This window comes from Acomys minous, assembly GCF_964271855.1.
Source record: "Acomys minous genome assembly, chromosome: 17".
In the NCBI taxonomy this organism is placed as follows: domain Eukaryota; kingdom Metazoa; phylum Chordata; class Mammalia; order Rodentia; family Muridae; genus Acomys; species Acomys minous.
The window spans coordinates 71,709,548-71,726,893 of record NC_140500.1 but is presented as its reverse complement, the minus strand read 5'-3'; the positions used below and the strand labels follow the sequence as shown (position 1 = coordinate 71,726,893).

The following is a 17,346-nucleotide window of genomic DNA, read 5'->3' as shown; positions in this document are numbered from 1 at the left end:
TCCCTCACAGTTTGAAGGCACAGGCCATCGCGGGCAGAAAGGCATGGCAGCAGGAAGATGAGGCTGTGGCAGATCCAGTCAGAAGTCAAGAGGCTGGATGAGAACTGCAAAGGGGGTGTGGCCATCAAAACTCAAGGCCCCTCCTCCTGTGACGCACTTCCTCCAGCGAAGTTCCACGGCCTTCCAAAACAGCTCCGCCAGATGGGGACCCAGTACACAAACACAGGAACTCACTCATCCTGTGTAGGTGACACTGAGCCCATAGGATGCAGAGACTGCCACACAGGGAAGCTGGCACAACACCACGAGGCAGTCGCCACACGTGTTCCAGCTCATTCCTGTGAGCCCACTGCCCCACCCCCACCCCCAGCTCCGTGTGCTACCAGCCACAGAACTTTTCTCAGCGTGATGCCTAAGCCACTGCAGAGGATTTGACTGTGTGCAAGAAGCAGACCCAGTCCCTTCAGCTTTCTCTTGAGGAAAAGGCCCCATGATGTCGTGTTTTAGGATTGTGAGGAGAGAGAAAGAAGAAAAAAAAAAGAGATCGTTTTCAGACTCCAAACAGGTAGCTGACGACACCTTAGGAGAGGGAACAGGTAACGACACGGCTGCAGGCCGCGTCCATGTGGCAACTGGAATCCCCGATTCAACGGACACTGGTGGATCTTTTTCTTTTTCTCTTTTTTTTCTTCCCTGAGACAGGGTTTCTCTGTGTAATCTTGGCTGTCCTGCACTCACTTTGTAGACCAGGCTGGTCTTGAATTTACAAAGATCCTCCTGCCTCTGCCTCCCGAGTGCTGGGATTAAAGGCGTTACTACCACACCCGGCTCACTGGTGGATCTTGAAAGCAGGAGGCACCGTGGAAATGCATAAACCACAAGGGATTCTTGTGTAAAGTAAAAATATAGCCAGGTGAGATAAAATATGCCTTAATCCCAGCACCCAGGAAGCAGAGGCAGGAGAATATTTGTGAGTTCAAGACCAGCCTCGTTTACATAGTGAGTTCCAGGCCACATTGTGAGACCTGTCCAAAAAATAAAATAAAATAAAAATAAATAAGTAGATAGATAAATAGGTGGATAGACAGGTGCATAGGTGGCGAGCAAGAGAAGAAACCACCATCAGTCTCTCACACTCATGAGCAGGGGCGGGCTCAAACACATGCACACACACACACACAAAATTACTCATTACATAAAATAATATAGTTTGCAAGGGCACAATTAAGCAAAAAGATGCATGTAGATGTTGAAATCCATGCTGCTGCTGCTTCTTCTTTTTTTTTTTCCCAAGACAGAGTTTCTTTGTGTAGCCCTGGCTGTCTTGGACTTGCTTTGTAGACCAGGCTGGCCTTGAGCTCACAGTGATCCACCTGCCTCTGCCTCCCGAGTGCTGGGATTAAAGGCGTGCGCCACCATGCCCAGCTTGAAATCCATGCTTCTTGAGGAAGGAGAGTGAGGTGCTGGGTAAAAGCAATGGAGTGGGTCCAAGAAACACGGATAACGGTCAGCTGAGAAACAGGGAGGAAATCAAGCATTTGGCTCCCTGCACCTCAAGGAAAGAAAAAAAAAAGAGTAACAGGACACAGAAACTGCACTGGTGTGTTTACGCTGCCTGCAAGCTCCAAGCTCACAGATCCTGGGGACTGTGCCTCCCTTTCCAACCGATCTCCACTTGCCTGCCACATGCCTAGCACACAAATGGCCGCTACGTGTGGCACAAGGAGAGCACACAGTCCAAGCATTGTATACGGAGACGCATAGTCTTCTGCTACTATTTTCTGCACCCAGGGGTGAGGCCAAGCCACACACCAGAGCTGACTCAGCTGCCTGGAGTCTGCCCTCTGGTGTGAAGGGTTTGGGCAGGCAGAGTCTGACGCTGCAGAGTGAACTGAGAGGGACGGGCCACACGTGGAATGGCTGGCCCTCACCACCAGGAAGGGTACGCGGGGTTGGGAGAACAAAGAGAGCCTGCCACAGATTCCGAGTTAGTGGGTCACCATGTTTAGTGAGCACCTACTATATGCCAAGGTTGAATGCCGTGTTCAGAGCAGCAGCTAATTAGGTCTTTTGCCAATCGCTCAGACACTAATTCATTGGGGTTGAGAGATCAGTCTGAGGAAGTTTCCCGGAAGAATCGCTGAATGAAAAGGTCTGGGAGAGGTTTTGAGGACGGGATGGTTATTCCCAGGGGAAACAGCTCCCACTTCCTTAGAGCTACAGGAAGCAGGGCCTACCCTAGAGGAAGTTGAATCAGAGATGATCCCTTCCCACACTGTAGTGTCTATAGAGACCGCCCTTTTCATGGGATTCCAACTCAGGGAATTTCACACACTTCCCTGGGGCCTCCCTGTTTGCTGGGGCCCGGTTCCTGCTGGGGGGAGGCTATCTCTGACAGCACCCCACCACCACCCCAAAACCCGATCAATTCCCACAGTGTGTACCTGCTGCTCTACCTGCAGGACCCGGAAAGGTAAGTAGCAGCCAGCCTGCCTGCAGCCTGCTGGACTCAGCTTGTTTCAGGGGGCGCTAACCAAGGGCTGGCCCCTGACCTTGGGCTCCCTTTCAGCTGCATAGGCCAGATGGGGGGTGTTGGGGGGGAGCCAGGGGGCAGACGATAAGACCCTTAAGGGAGGCAAACACACTGTCTTATGTTCCTTTGGCCAAACCTCTCGGAAAGCTGCAGCCTGGCAGATCCACTCCAGAATCTGTCCACTGTTGGGAGAGTCCTGAAACGAGGCAGGTGGCCTGGCCTAGATAGAGAGGCCAGTCAGGAAGCCACCATGACCTTTAATGACCTTGCCTTTGGAGTCAGATTCGCACTCAGTCTGAGTTAGTGTGATGGCCAAACCTATGTTCCCTGAGAGAATTATTCCTCTTTTGGAAGGAATGTCAGAGATGTACGTGTGGATCTTTAAGCCAACACAGTCCTGCACGCCCTGTGCTGTGGGCCCTAAAGACGTAGGGACTTGCCACGATCCTTTGAAGGAGGGAGCCCTGAGCGTTGAGGGGGTTCTGGCCCTGCCAAGGGTGCGCTGGCTTACTTGCTGCTCTCCACTTACTAGCTGTGCGACTTTGTGTGGGTCACCTAACTGCTCTGACCCTGTGCCTTCATCATAGAATAGATAAAGTCCTCTGCTTTCCTTCCTGCACTATTATGGGAATGGCCACTAAGAGGGATTTTGAAGGGTGACTATTATTTTTGTGGTATTATTTATTTGCGTATGGGGGTGATGTGTGCACATGTGCGTGTCATGGCTTATGTCTGGAAGTCAGAGAACAAGTGAGTCTGTTCTCTCTTCCTACAGTGTGAGTTTGGGGGATCAAATTCAGGTCATCAGGTGGAGGTGCCATCTCTCTGGTCGGTGACTACTATTTTTACAGGCTGGAATAGCCAGGCGAACTCAGGGTTCTGGGGTCTCCCACTTCTAGACAGGAACTCTTGATGCTGATGCTGCCGGTGTGAGTGAGGGCTGGTAGAGCCGTGCCTCTCCGGGCTAGCTAGACTGCTTTCAGGAGATGTACCTCCACTTTGCCTGAGCTTAACTAGGTGTGTTAGGAACTAGGGAGCCTACTGGGTTTTTTAAGCTGTGTGTCCAAGATAAGTGACGGGCAGGAGCACTGAGCAGGGGACACAGCGGGAGAGCAGCGTTCCATCAGTCTTCCCCAGCCCATGTCCAATTGGAGCCTCCCAGTCCATTGCTGGACGCTGGCACATAGGCCTGGGATATTTCCTAGTTTATGGGAAACAGCACTTCAGTGTCCCCAGATGGCCGTGGTCATTGCTGTCCCCCATTCTACATGTTGAGTTGTAAGTGCCATGAGCCAGGGGATTATCACCTAGGGCAAGGTCAGTTAATATCCCATCCTTTCCTAGCGTTCTCCCTCCCGGCTCTAGGATACCTGTCCCTGTGTATCTTACACGCCAGTAGTTTCTAGGACACCAGTAGTTTCGTAGTCACTGGCTCTGGTAGGTCCTGCTCTCCTAGGGTCCTGCTGACCTCCAAATCTCTGGAATCTTCTCCTGCCCCCTAGAGCTCCATGCAAGGACCCATCCCATGAGTCATCCCAGTGTGCCCCTCTATGTCCTTAGGGACAAATGTTCACTCTCTGGGCCTTGTTCTTCCTTCTGTCAGGCGGGAGAAGCGGGCTAAATGCTTCTCTGCCCCTCCAGCTCTCTGCCAGTGAGGGGCACTCTGCTGGGAGGTGCTGGCCGGTGGTCTGGGGGTGTGTCTGTCTTACAGCTGGGGCTGGAAGCTGGGGGATGCTGTCCAGTGCAGAGCAAGAGAAAGTTCTAGGCATCCTTAGAGACTTAGGATCCCTGAGCAGAGACTGAACTTTCTAAAGGATTTGCAAACCCGGGTCTTCATTCAGACAGGGGAGAAAGGAAACGTGGGCATTTGGGAGGCTGGCAGTCACCTATAAGCAGTGACAGCCATGGCGTTAGAGCTCAGAGCCTGCCAAGAAGCAGATGTCAGTTAGGGCCTATTCTGAACTGTGCCTCCCAGACACTAGAACATTCTCTGCCAACCTCGGCTTCACTCTGCCTGCCGTTTGCTGCATGTCACGGTCTCTGTGTAGACGCTTCTGTTATTACCCTCTGTCCACCACCTTTCCTCTCCTCTCTCCCCTCTTCCTCTCTGAGCTGCCTGTCATTAGTCAGAGCGGGGTATTAGGCCCTTTTTAAAAAATCAAGGATGCGGGGCATAAACTGAAGTACATGTGAGTGTCATTCCCAAACGCCTTCTCTGATAGAATGTTCTTTCCTTTCGCCATGGTGACTGCTGGGATCCTGGATGTAAGTGTTCAGACAGGCATGTCTTTTCAACACGTTTGCTGCCTTGCGTCACTAATGCGTGCCGTGTGGGATGTATGCTAACCTGGGTGTCGTGCTGCACCGGGGGTGGGTGGCTCAGCGCTTGGGACTGGCAGATCAGTTCAGGCCTTTAAAAGGCTGAGACTTCCTGGCCCCGCCTTTCCATCCCCCAGTGCTGAGCCTGACACTAACACATGTGTGTCCCTTGTTGGGGAAGACAACAGGGACCCCTGTCCTTATGAGGAAACCACCAACCTTGACCCAACAGTGACAGCTCAGTGGGCTGCAGGCCTGGGCTGCCATTGCTGAGGGGTAGAGAGGAGTGTAGCATGACCTGCACCCACACAAGTTCTCAGGGTCTTGGGGTCTTAGCCATAGCTAGGGCTGAGGACATATTGGGTCACAAGCCTGTGCAAACCTACAGGAACACTCCTGAGTTTCCTGCCCAGTCACTTGTCCTGATCCTCAGATTGGTGCCACTCCTCAAATATGGCCAAGTTCAATGTGACTTATTTTTTGTTTATTCTGCTGCTTGTTCCAAAAAATGTGTGTGTGTGTGTGTGTGTGTGTGTGTGTGTGTGTGTGTGTGTGTGACACACGCACACAAAACCCTGGGTTTGATTTCCAGCACTCAAGAAAATAAAAAAATTAAAAATGAAATACTAACAATACACTTGACAGACATACAGGGACCACCCTAATAGTTTCTGTGTCGCTTTCATCTGAAGCTATTTCTGTCCCCCGCCCACCCACACTGGCCTCCTTGGACCCCAGCGTCTGCCAAGCTCAGGTCTGGCCTCTACTGCCTATGTATCTGGAATGCTCTATACCCCCAGGAGTCCAGGGACACAAGTTTTCAAAATCCAGTTCTCATTCAAGGTTGCAGTCGAGAGCGAGCACAAAGCCCTGTCAACAGTTTCAGCACTGAGACGGGCACTGCTTTTTTGTTTCTCGGTTTGCTTTATTTTGCTTCTGCGTTTGAGACAGGGTCTTCACACTGTAGCCCAGACTGGCCTGGAACTCACTATGTGGCTCATGGCAATTTTCCTACCTCGATTTCCCCGGGTTAGGATGACAGGCCCAGCCTACAAGGGACTTGTTGTTATTGTGGCTGGTGTGTGGTTTGGATGCTCTCTCTGCCTGGGTGCACTCTGCTGCGTGGCCTGAGTCATCAGGTACCCAAGGACACTGCTGTGTCTCTGCATTATCTGCTGGTGCCCGTGACAATTGGTGTAGGGGAAAGCCCTGGAAACGGAGTTTAAGGGGAGCAGCACACACCTGTTCGGAAGCCTAAACTCAGCCAGTGCCCAACCCTGTCCTGGGTGGAGCTAGCCAGGTTGTGTCTGCATTTTTATGTTGGCCAGTGAGTGTCAGGTCCTGGCTAGGCCTGGACCTTGCTCTTCCTCCCAGGCAGGAGGACTGTGCGCCCAGGGGGATGTCCTGGTTAGCAAGTGCCATGCTCTGGTGCAGGGTATGGCTGAGTCCTTTGAGATGGTGGCAGGCTTTCTGTTAGCTTATTGGAGTGGCAGTATTGGCTGGATGCTCAGGGGATGCGAGGGATGAGCAGCCACACCCCGGAACAACTCAGGAAGTGTTCTGCTGAGCTGAGACAGTAATAGCAGGAGCTGCAGGGTACACACTCTAAGCGTTACTCTGGACTCAGGGCAAAGCTCTGGAGGGCCAGAGTGTTCACGGTGGGGTTACTGCCCTTGAATTCAACAAGCTGATTTAGACAGGAGAGGACAAGAAAGCAACAATACTTGGAATAAACAGACTGAGAGAAGGACAAAGTGAAGAGAGCATGTAAAAAAAAAAATGCAAGGTAAATTTATGATGTCAGGCCCTGACAAGGCACAGCCTGTGCAGCTAGCTCTCCACCCACTGCTCAGCTCTGAAAGGCCCCGCTGAAGGCAGCTGTGTTCTTGTGCTGCCCCCTGCTGGCTTCCACGGAGAATAGCCGCGGAAACTGGAAAACCGGTCTAAGTTGCTAGCTTTAATTTCTTCCATACTGACTGCTGTTACACAGCAACCAGCCCTCTGCTGGTGGACGGAGCCGGTTCTGTGGCTGAAAATGATTCTAGAAGCAGTAACAGGACATCCCAACGAGAGCTTGGGTTTCTGTCTGTAGACCTCAGAATGGTGGACGCAGATGAGCTGTGGGTCCTTCTCTCTCTAGCAGTCCCTGCTGTGGTGGAACCGACGTGTCTGTGGGTGCCAGAAAAACTGGGTATGGGCAGAGAATCATTTACACACTGCCTCAGCTAGGACATCCTGGCTCAGGAACATGGCTGCATTCGACGGGCTAACTTAATTCTGGAGCTTTGCCTGTAGTTCATTCAGTTTAGACTGAAATATTCCTAATATTGCTGTCCCGTGGGGTGCGGAGTGAGGGGATACATTCAGATTTTGCACGCATGTGAGGGCCCTCCATTATCTAGCACCAGGTCTTTTGAAACGAAAAACCTGTACAGCTCAGCCTCAAGTTATCCCTTGAGGCTCTCTCGGCATTTTTGCATCCTGTCTCTTGCAGGATGCCTGGTGCTGCCTGCACAAGGATAGCGCACTGTCAACATTGCCTGTGTGTACAATTTAGAAAGCGAGGCGTCACCTCTCTGGGGCACAGCTCTTGTTTTCACAACAGACTACTTCCTCGGCACTCGTGGTGTCAACTCATGGGTCTAAGTGCCAGGCTTGACGTCTCCTCCCATCCTCCTGGGAGCCGCTCAGTGGCTTGTGGGCCTACGGTTGATTCTCTATGTGCTGCTGGGGCTCCCTAAAGACAGTGGGCTTCTTCAGACGGGGTCCCTGCCGTCCTAACAGGCTTGCTGTGCCGTGATCCTAATCTGGGCCGCCTCCTCCGTCCCTTCCACACTGACCCCTGCCCTGGACTGTGTCTCCTCTGTTAGATGCACATTAAGTGGTTGAGGGAGATGTGAACGAGAGGGGTGTGAAGGCTTGGGAGCCCCACAGGGTCCACGGCCCCCTGGCCTTTTCTGACGAGGAGGAGGAGGACCTGTTGGAGTTCATGTACAAGTATAAGGCACCGAGGAGGACCGAGTTGCCCCTGGAGGTACATGGTGTTGGGAGTGTGGCCTGGGGTATGTGCTTGCACTAGGAAGCCGGGGTGGGGTGGCGCTGAGGGTGACATCACTTGTGATACCCAACAATCTCTGAGTGCCTAGGGGGGGAAATGACTTTCATCAAACAGGTAGGACGAACTACCAGGTAGCCGCTAGCTACCTGCCAACGCAGGCATGCATGTGTACCTGCATGTGTGTACACGCGCACACCTACAGATACCCATGAAGGTCAGAAGGGGACAGTAAGTGCCTCACCAGATGAGCCATTTCTCCAGCTCCGCGGTTCTTTGAAGTTACCAGAAAACAGTTGACTTGGCACTGTGGCCAGTTGTGGAAGTAGACAGGGTTTTGGCAGCAGCGGGACCATGCCTGGCACTTACAGGCTATGTTCTGTAATACAGGTGCAGAGTCACTAGTCACAGGCTCAAGGAAAAGCCACTAGGCTCCTCCCTGGTTCGTTCTCTACTGAGCCTTCTGGACAGACGGCTCATATGAGAAAGCCACCATTTCTGTCACACACAAAATTAAAGACCCCAGTGAGAATCGATGAGGTGCTCAGAAACATTCCTCTCACACGCATGGAGGCCTCGCACTCCTGTCACTCTGAGGTGGAAGCTGCAGGCACCTCAGCTGTAGGAGGTCCTCACATCCCCATCCATTCTCTCATCTCTCCTCCGCCCCTCATCCCCTTCTCCAGTGCCGGGGACCAACCCAGGGCCCCACACATGCTGGGCAAGCATTCTACCACTGAGCTATGTCCCCGACCAGCCAGAGCGGATTGGCTCTGTACTGATGAGTCCTAACTGGCAGCAGGGCCTGGGCCACCTCATGATGGAATTTAATCTAAATGTCCCAGGTCCATTGTGACCTGGGCTTGGGGGGGCAGGCGGGTGAAGGGCAGGGTCTCATTATGTAGCCCAAACTGACCTCGAAACCTCTGCTGTGTGTGAGCGGAGGCAACCGCTGTGAGGAAACGGAGCTGGAGGTGCTTAGCTCATGGGCAGAGTACTTGTTTAGCAATGTATGAACCCTGGGTTCAATGCTCCATCCAGTATGGGAAGGAAACAAATATTGAGCCAGGTGCAGAGCACATCTGTAATCTCAACACTACACTTGGGGGGGTTAAGCAGGAGGATCACTGCAAGTTTGAGGGCAGCCTGTGCTAGAAAATGATCTCACGGCCACCCTGAGCGGCTTAGAAAAAAATCTTAATGCCAAGTGAATTACCACCACCAACCAAACCACTGAGAAACAAAGTAGCTGTGTGTGGCCAGGCACGTGTGACTTGTGCTCAGGGCACTAGAAATGTACAAGAATAGGACGTCCAGTGAGAGGAGAGTGGAGAGAAAGTTCTCTGTCCTCACAGGGAAGCCTGGGGCTGTGGGCGGTGGGTTGGGGCCAGCTGTGTGAACCCCACTCAGAAGTGTGCCAGGAGAAAGGCTTCCTCTTTCTTCCATTTCAATCGTAATGCCTTTTGTGGACTGTGCCTCCCCTGAGAGAAAAGGTCCCTTCAGTCGTTGGGGAGATAAGGTGGTGTTGGCCTTGGTGGTGTGGCTGGCTGGAGAGTAAAAAAGCTTCCTGTCCAGGACTGGAAGTTTGAAGCACGCACCAGCAAACAGTTCCCAAAGGAAAACAGAACTAAATAAAAGGGCTGGAGCTGTTCTTTCTGTACAGCCCTTCCCTGTGGCCTCAGGGAGGCGTGACTGCCTTCTCAGGGGTCTCAGCCTCACGTCACACGGCACAGGGGTGGGGACCCCAGCTCCCAAGAGCCCACCTCAAGCCACATGGAGGATGCCCTCTCTCTGCTTCTCCTCCAGGCACCGCCTAGAACCCTTCGATCCCGCTTCAGGAAGAAAAGTACCTCATCCTCGGCCACTGAAACCACAGGAGTGAGATGAGCCAACAGCACTGGATCCACAGATGTCTCTCCTCTGCCTTAAAGAGCTAGTCACTAGTAACACGGAAATCCGCAGGCTGGGTGTGTTTTGAGTGTGCAGCCTCACAGACATGGCCTTTACTCGCTCCCCTCTTCTGCCTTTAAGAATTTTCTGTTCTCTTTCCTTTTTGTTCCTGCTGGGGAGAGGCTACAGGGAAATGGTGGAGGGTGACCTTTACATCCTCTGGGCTTAGTCATTTCCCACAAATTAGACTGTCATTGTGGCCACAGTGTTTCTACCCTGATGCTGCTGAGATGTACATTTGTAACTTATTTGTTGCATAGTTTTTAGTCCTGTAAATGCAAACCACGTGATCTTTTTACAGAAACCTTTTTTGTTCTTCTTGGTACTGATACTTTGGACTATGGTGTACATATTTATGGCTTTTGGCTTCATGTGATGAACTGGCAAGGGCTGCCAGAGGTTCTGCTAAGTGAGAGAGCGGCAAAAACAGAAACATAGACAAATATTTTGATTCTCGACAATGTCTCCGACCTGCTTACAAAGCCAGTGCCAGTAGGGCACCGCTGCTCCTGCAGGAAGCTGGCCTGTTGTAGTCAGCAGAGCAGGGCTGAAGGAGGAGTGCGGTGTTTCAGCAACAGGGAAGAAGGCTGGTGAGCGGCTTCCTCCTCGGTGCTGCCTCAGGCAGGCAGGCAGGCAGGCTGCTCACCCTTTGCAGAGCTGTCTGGGGGATGGAGACTCAGCTAGAAGATTTGCAAATATCTCGGAAGCGCTTGGCAAGGGCGTCTCCCCTTCAGGGACCAGTGCTGTGGCCCATTTCTCCAAGAGGAGGAACCTGCATCGGAGCACCTTGTTTTAGAGAACACTTAAGAGAAAAGGCTAGAACAAGGTTTTGTTCCAGATGTGCTCAAACACACGAGACACTCACGTGGCTGCCAGGAGGCAGAGTCTGGGGAGGACTGAGGCTGAGATCCACAGGCGGCGGTGGCTCTTGCTCCTTTCTGGCTCGTGTGGAAGAACAGGCTGCACTGACACTCACGCTTGCTCCACGTCTGCGTGGATGTTGTGTACAAGCCAGGACTGCGCCAGGGATTTTGACAAGTCTCTGACTCAGATGACATTGTGTTCTGAGGGAGCTGCCCTCCCCTCTAAGAGCCAAGTTGTAGGGCTAGGCTATTTGTGCTCCGAGTTGGTGATTTCTTTCCATGTTATGCATGCAATGCTCACAGCCCCGTTACTTATATTTGGATTGTTTGTTCATAGCTATGCCCTGAGGTCTAGAGTAGTGTTGAATACTACACACAACTGTCAACTGACTACGAACAGGCTCAACTACAAACGGCTCCAAACATGCACTGGGGGATGGCCAGTGCTGCTAAGGCTACTCAGGCTGCGCCTTGGCCGCTTCACAAAGGGTTTCAGTTGAAGTTCACTGCTGCCAGATACACCTGATGAAATTCTCCATAGGTGATTCTGTATTTTAGAACTAACCCTAAGGAACTATCCCAAAAGCTGGTGACTGTGAGGGAAAGTAGCCTGCCTATGCCCCACACCCATCTAAATCCATGAAGAGAAACCTCTGTCCTCTTCAAGCTCACTCAACAGCTCCAAACAGGAGAAATGATACCATGTCCAATGTGCAGACCTGTCAGCTGGGTATGGGATGAAGAGGAACAGGTGCAGAAAAGCCTAAGCGAAGCAGCTTTGCAACCTCCCCCACCCCCACCCCCAGCTCAGATAATGAATGCCTTTAGGAACAGAGCTTAAGTCCTATTTTATTTTCATCCATTTTACAACAGGAAGGCATAACACATCTAGGCTGTCGAGTTTGTACTCAGCTATGCCAAAACCCAGTTTGAAGCACTCCTCTCAGACAGGCTGTATTACTTCTTGCTCAAGATTTAAAATATACAGGTATCTAAATTGTTGTCTTATTGTAAATGTAAACTACTCAAGTGTTGACGAAGGAGTCACTCACTGAACAGCCGAACACAGCTGTCTTATTTCTCAAAAAAATGTGTTTACTTTTCTGATAAGCTGTATTTGTGTGTGCACTGACATATGATGTAAATCCCCCTGTACATGTAGTGGTGTGGTGCTCTGTCTAGGGAAGATACATGAATGTTTCCAACGTGCTGACTTAGACCCAGGCTGTTTACAGATTGCTAGCTCAAAGGCCTGTGCTTGCCTCAGCGATGATTACTCGCCATGGAGCACAGGCCCCGTGTCTGAAGAGGTGAGATGTAGCCTCATGCTGTCAGCTGGAGATCTAGTCAGAAGCCCTCCCGACTGTGTGAATAGCTTGCTCACTTTGCTGGCCTCTGATCTGTATGGTCTCCGTGCTAACCTGTCCATGTGTTTGTATTGAGAGTGCTTGTCAACCGCAGCCATCATGTGGCCGCCCCAGCTCTCAAGTGGCGGGAGGTGTACCCCACGGCCTGACACTGTACACGCGAAGAGCTGGTGTTCTGGATTGTGACTGTGCGCATTTCCTCTCGTTTGTTTCTCAAGTCTCTCTAGAATGAGCTATAATTAAATAGTATACTGGACTGTGTATCTAAGGGATGTAAATTGCAGTATTCCAAAGGCTGAAGCTCTGCTGTTTTGTTATAATGCCTGATAAACATCTTGAATAAAGTCTTAACATTTTTCTTTTAAAAAAAATTATAATGTTGGACTTGTGAGAAAAGAAGAAATACTTTTCTTAAAAAGAGTTATTATTTTGGTGGTTTTTAAACAATTATTGACCTAGATCAGCAAGTCATTCCTCAGTGGTCCTAAGGGGGCGCACCAGGCGGTGAAATGATAAAGATAGGAAAGCTGTGTCTTATCCCAGACAAATTTATTTAAAGTACAGTATCTTTTTTTCTGTTTGCATTTTTGTTGTTGTTTTGTCTCAAGACAAGGTTTCTCTGTGTGGCCCTGGCTGTTCTAGAACTTTCTCTGTAGACCAGGTAGGCCTGGAACAAACAGATCTACCTCCTTTGCCTCCTGAGTGCTGGGATTAAAGGTGTGCGCCACTACCACCCAGTAAAGTACAGCATCTTATAGAAAGATTGGGGGGTGGAGGGGCTCACAGAGTCAACAGAAGGCCCATGAAGTCAGCAGGAAGCTGATCAAGCAATGTTGCTCAGGGGGAACACAGGATAGCTCACGTGTATCATGGACCGAGCACACATCAGTGTTGGGACTGATAACTCTAGTCTTTTCAAGGGAAAAAGCCAAGTTCCCAGGAACTAAAACCTTACTCCTTCAAGGCCTTGAACCCAGCTCCAGTCTGCCCTTGGCAAGGACACAGAACTAGGTCCTTTTGTCCTTTTATCAGGTCCTCTGAGAAAGTTGGCTCTCAGCAAATTGTGTGTATGTATGTGGGAGTGCAGGTGCCTGAGGCGGCCGGAAGAGGGCATCAGATTCCCTAGCACTGGAATTACAGGCGGTTGTAAACTACTAGACATAGGCGCTGGAACCAAACGTGGGTCCTCTTAGCTCCTGTACAGTCTTGACAATCCCACTTTAAAAATGTGGGTAGAGCTGATAAGACGGCTTAAGGAGAAAAAGTACTTGCCAATAACCCTTATGAGTTTACACCCTAGGACCCCCTGGTGGGAGAAAAGACACTCCTACAAATTGTCCTCTGACCTCCACGTGCATACTGTGGCACACATCTCCCACCCCCCAAAATTAAATTTAAAAAGTGTGTGTGTGTGTGTATAAGGGGTCTAGGAATATTGAGTGCCTCACTAATCTGGGTTGAAACCCTAGCACCTTATGTACCAGACATGGTAGGACTCAGGAGGCAGGAGCAGGAGGATCAGAAGCTCATGGGAATTCTCAGCTATACATGGAGATCAAGGCAGGCCTGGAATATATAAGACCCTTCCTCAGAAATACAAAACAAAAATAAAAATTGTAAGTATAAATAAGTTAAAAACTTTAATGTGGGGGCTGGAGAGATGGCTCAGAGGTTGAGGGCACTGACTGCTCCTCCAGAGGTCCTGAGTTCAATTCCTAGCAACCACATGGTGGCTCACAACCATCTATAATGTGATCTGATACCCTCTTCTGGCCTGCATGTGTACATGCAGGCAGAGCACCATATAAGTAATAATAAATAACTATTAAAACAAAACTTTAATGTGGAAGGTAACAAGGATCAGAAACCGAGTGCCTATACTCCCTGGTCTGGAAGTTGGCTCATGCCTACTACATAGAATGACTGGGAGCAAAAACAACATTGACATGTGTCACAAACCCAGCTGATGACACAATTAACCTCAAAGTCTCACCGTTCTACTGTTTTAAAGATCAGTGGAAACTGGTACCTGTGGAAAGGTGAGTAGCTCACTGGTAGGCAGTCTGACTATTGTGAGCAGACCTGCAGGCAGCCATTCCCTTCGTGAGTGTTTCTCACTTGGAGACGACTAAGTACATGTGCAGAGCCACTGTGGATGGTAAAAACGCCCCTAACACTCTGCATCCCTCGCCTTTAAACTACAGGCATAAGCATGGCATAATGGCGCACGCCTTTAATCCCAGCACCTGGGAGGCAGAGGCAGGCAGATCTCTGTGAGTTCAAGGCCAGCCTGGTCTACAAAGTGAGTCCAGGCCAGCCAAGGTTACATTGAGAAACCCTGTCTCAAACAAACAAACAAACAAACAAACAAACAAGGACGTGATGGCACGTGCCTATCATCCATCCATCCAGGAACCCAGAGAGGTCAGGACGAAAGGGTCAGAAGTGAGATCATCCTCAGTCACACATGAATTTGAGGCGAAACAGCTCACTCCAGCTTCCCTGGGAGGTGACAAAGACTCTCAAACATCGGAGTTAGTCACAGTTCTGTTTTCTTTGTTTAAAATAAAGAAATAGAGGGCAGAAAACAGGAAGAAGAAATGGGAAGAAAGGCTAGAAATCCATTCGTTGATTCACTCACTGAGGAGCCAGGGCCAGGCAGCAGCGGAGATGACAGGTGGAAGGCAGAGCCTCCCAACCTCAGAACTGAACCGGCAGAGTTAGGAAGCACTTACTCCTGGTGTCAGGCCTCAGTCACTGTTGATTAAGATACGGGTGTCCTATGTTAGGACATCAAAGGAAGCACACAAGATCCCAAGGGGACAGACAGAGGTTCTGGGATGCATTTGCTGTATTTCTGAGTAACTCATTTTTAAACCTCAATAAGCTTAGTCGCCTCCAATTTCTATCACAGAAAAACGCTAGCTCTTTCATAAGGTCAGCAGGAGGTCCAGCAGAGATCTGCAGATATACCGAGATACATCAAGTGTTCAGTAAATTACACGTGAATAAACAACTATGCATATACCTGAACACCACTTAGGCAGGCCTAGTGCAAACTGCTTTACTGTCAAACTAAAAACTCAGCTTTGATTAAAGTCTCCCCTACCCCAAAACAAAAGCTGTACGTATGAAACTCCCTTTTGATGCAGCCTGTGTCTGCAGCCTGAGTGCTGGTCCCTCTCTGCCGAGCTTGCCCTTGGCCACAGGGAAGCCAGGGCACGGAGGCCATGAGACAGAGACCCAGATTGTGCACGCGCACTGATGGAAGGGGCGCTGCAGTGCCTTCCTCCTTAGCCTCTGCAGCACCCGCTCTTCCAGCGCCACAGCTGTCCTGGAAGCAGGAGCTGCGCAGTGAGGAGATGCAAAGCCTCAGTCCTCAGCTCCTGCCACCCCAGCAGTGTGAGCAGGAAGAGCCAGCAGAGCACAAGCCGTTTGGGGTACGAGGTGCTCAAGTTGCATGTCCAGTCTCTTATTACCTGGTCCCACAAGTACATACATACATGGCCTTGGACATCCCTCTAGGACGGGAGCCATCCCTTGGCACTCTTTAAGTAAACAATCTGTAACTCTTGCATCATTTTCCCCATCCAAGTACTGACAGGCCTGACCCTGCTTAGCTTCAGGGAGGAACGCCCACCGACTCTCATTCCTCACTCGTTCGTTGCTGCCCTCTGAGCACAGCTGGAGACACGTTAGTTTCATCAAATGGCAGGGATCCTTTCCCCCTTTGTTTCCACAATGTGCTTTTAGAGAATTTGGGGGAAAGTCCATCCAGTTTTTTTTGTTTTGTTTTTCAAGACAGGGTTTCTTTGTGTAGCCTTGGCTGTCCTGGACTCAATTTGTGAAAAAGCTCATCCTTACAAATGAAAATCAGAAATCTTAAGTGGAAATACTTTTAAGAACTGCCTGTTGTTGCAGAGGACCCAGGTTCAATGCCCAGCACCCACATGGAGCTCACAACCATCTCTAACTCCGATGCCAGTGGACCCAGGAACTCTCTTCTGGCTTCCAAGAGTACCAGACACCAGGCACATGTGTGTATGGTGCACAGACACACATGCAGACAAAGCACTCATACATTTAAAAATAAATTGAAAAGAAAAATTGGGCAGAAAGAGTTTGTTGTATAGCTATGTTTCATGAAGGGGTCATAGAAAGTGATTGACATGAGCACAAAGAACCAGGACACAGGATGAGAGTGCACTGTTACCCTGTCAGCTCTCACAAGAACCCAGGACACAGGATGAGAGTGCAATGTTACCCTCTCAGCTCTCACAAGAACCCAGGACACAGGATGAGAGTGCACTGTTACCCTGTCACCTCTCACAAAGAACCCAGGACACAGGATGAGAGTGCAATGTTACCCTCTCAGCTCTCACAAGAACCCAGGACACAGGATGAGAGTGCACTGTTACCCTATCACCTCTCACAAAGAACCCAGGACACAGGATGAGACCGCACTGTTACCCTGTCAGCTCTCACAAAGAACCCAGGACACAGGATGAGAGCGCACTGTTACCCTGTCAGCTCTCACAAAGAACCCAGGACACAGGATGAGAGTGCACTGTTACCCTGTCACCTCTCACAAGAACCCAGGACACAGGATGAGAGTGCACTGTTACCCTGTCACCTCTCACAAGAACCCAGGACACAGGATGAGAGTGCACTGTTACCCTGTCAGCTCTAAGCAAAACGGCTCACAACTACATCCTTACTCCACATGAACCTGCTAACACAACCAAGAGAGCCTGGGCGGGATCTTGACCCAAGAACAGGCAAGCTGTCTATTGCATGGTGACATGGAAAAGATCAGCTGGCCACTTAAGAGTCCCTTGGCAATTAAGAGGGATGACAAAGAGTTGAGGGTTGTAATGCTAAAGGGAGACTGAAGTCAGTCTGAGGAAACATAACTTTACCTAAGCAAAAGCCAAGCTTAAAAAGAATGATGGATAGAGTCATGCATGTGTGTGTACACACACACACACACGCGCGCGCGGTAGAGCCAAGGCAGGAAGACCCACTATTTCCTGCTCCATCCTATCTGCCCTTTCCCAAGCTGAGGTGAGGCAGTTTCAGGTAGGAGATCAAACTGTGAGGTGGTTCCTGAGTTCCAAGGTACTTATTCTTGAAATACATCATGCCTCATGTTGGGAATAGGCCTGGAGGGTGTCTGGCTAGCACAGGTGAGGCCCTGGATAAAATCTCAATCCCACAAATAGGCCCACTGGTAAGTGTCTTTCCACATTTCCCTCACTG

General features: G+C 50.4%; 1 protein-coding gene across 3 annotated transcripts in view; it reads left to right on the top strand.

Annotated features, from left to right (window-relative positions):
• The window catches only part of REEP1 (receptor accessory protein 1), a 126,205-nt gene extending 113,741 nt beyond the window's left edge, over positions 1-12,464 (top strand). For 2 of the 3 annotated variants that reach the window (XM_084766920.1, XM_084766918.1), the window contains one exon: positions 9,714-12,464. In XM_084766920.1, the coding sequence (XP_084623046.1) occupies positions 9,714-9,794 (81 nt within the window). In that variant the 3' untranslated portion in view covers positions 9,795-12,464. Of the gene's footprint in view, positions 1-2,437; positions 2,474-7,734; positions 7,887-9,713 lie in introns of all 3 variants that reach the window. The other variant, XM_084766919.1, reaches the window with a different exon arrangement.
• The last annotated feature ends 4,882 nt before the right edge of the window (positions 12,465-17,346 follow it).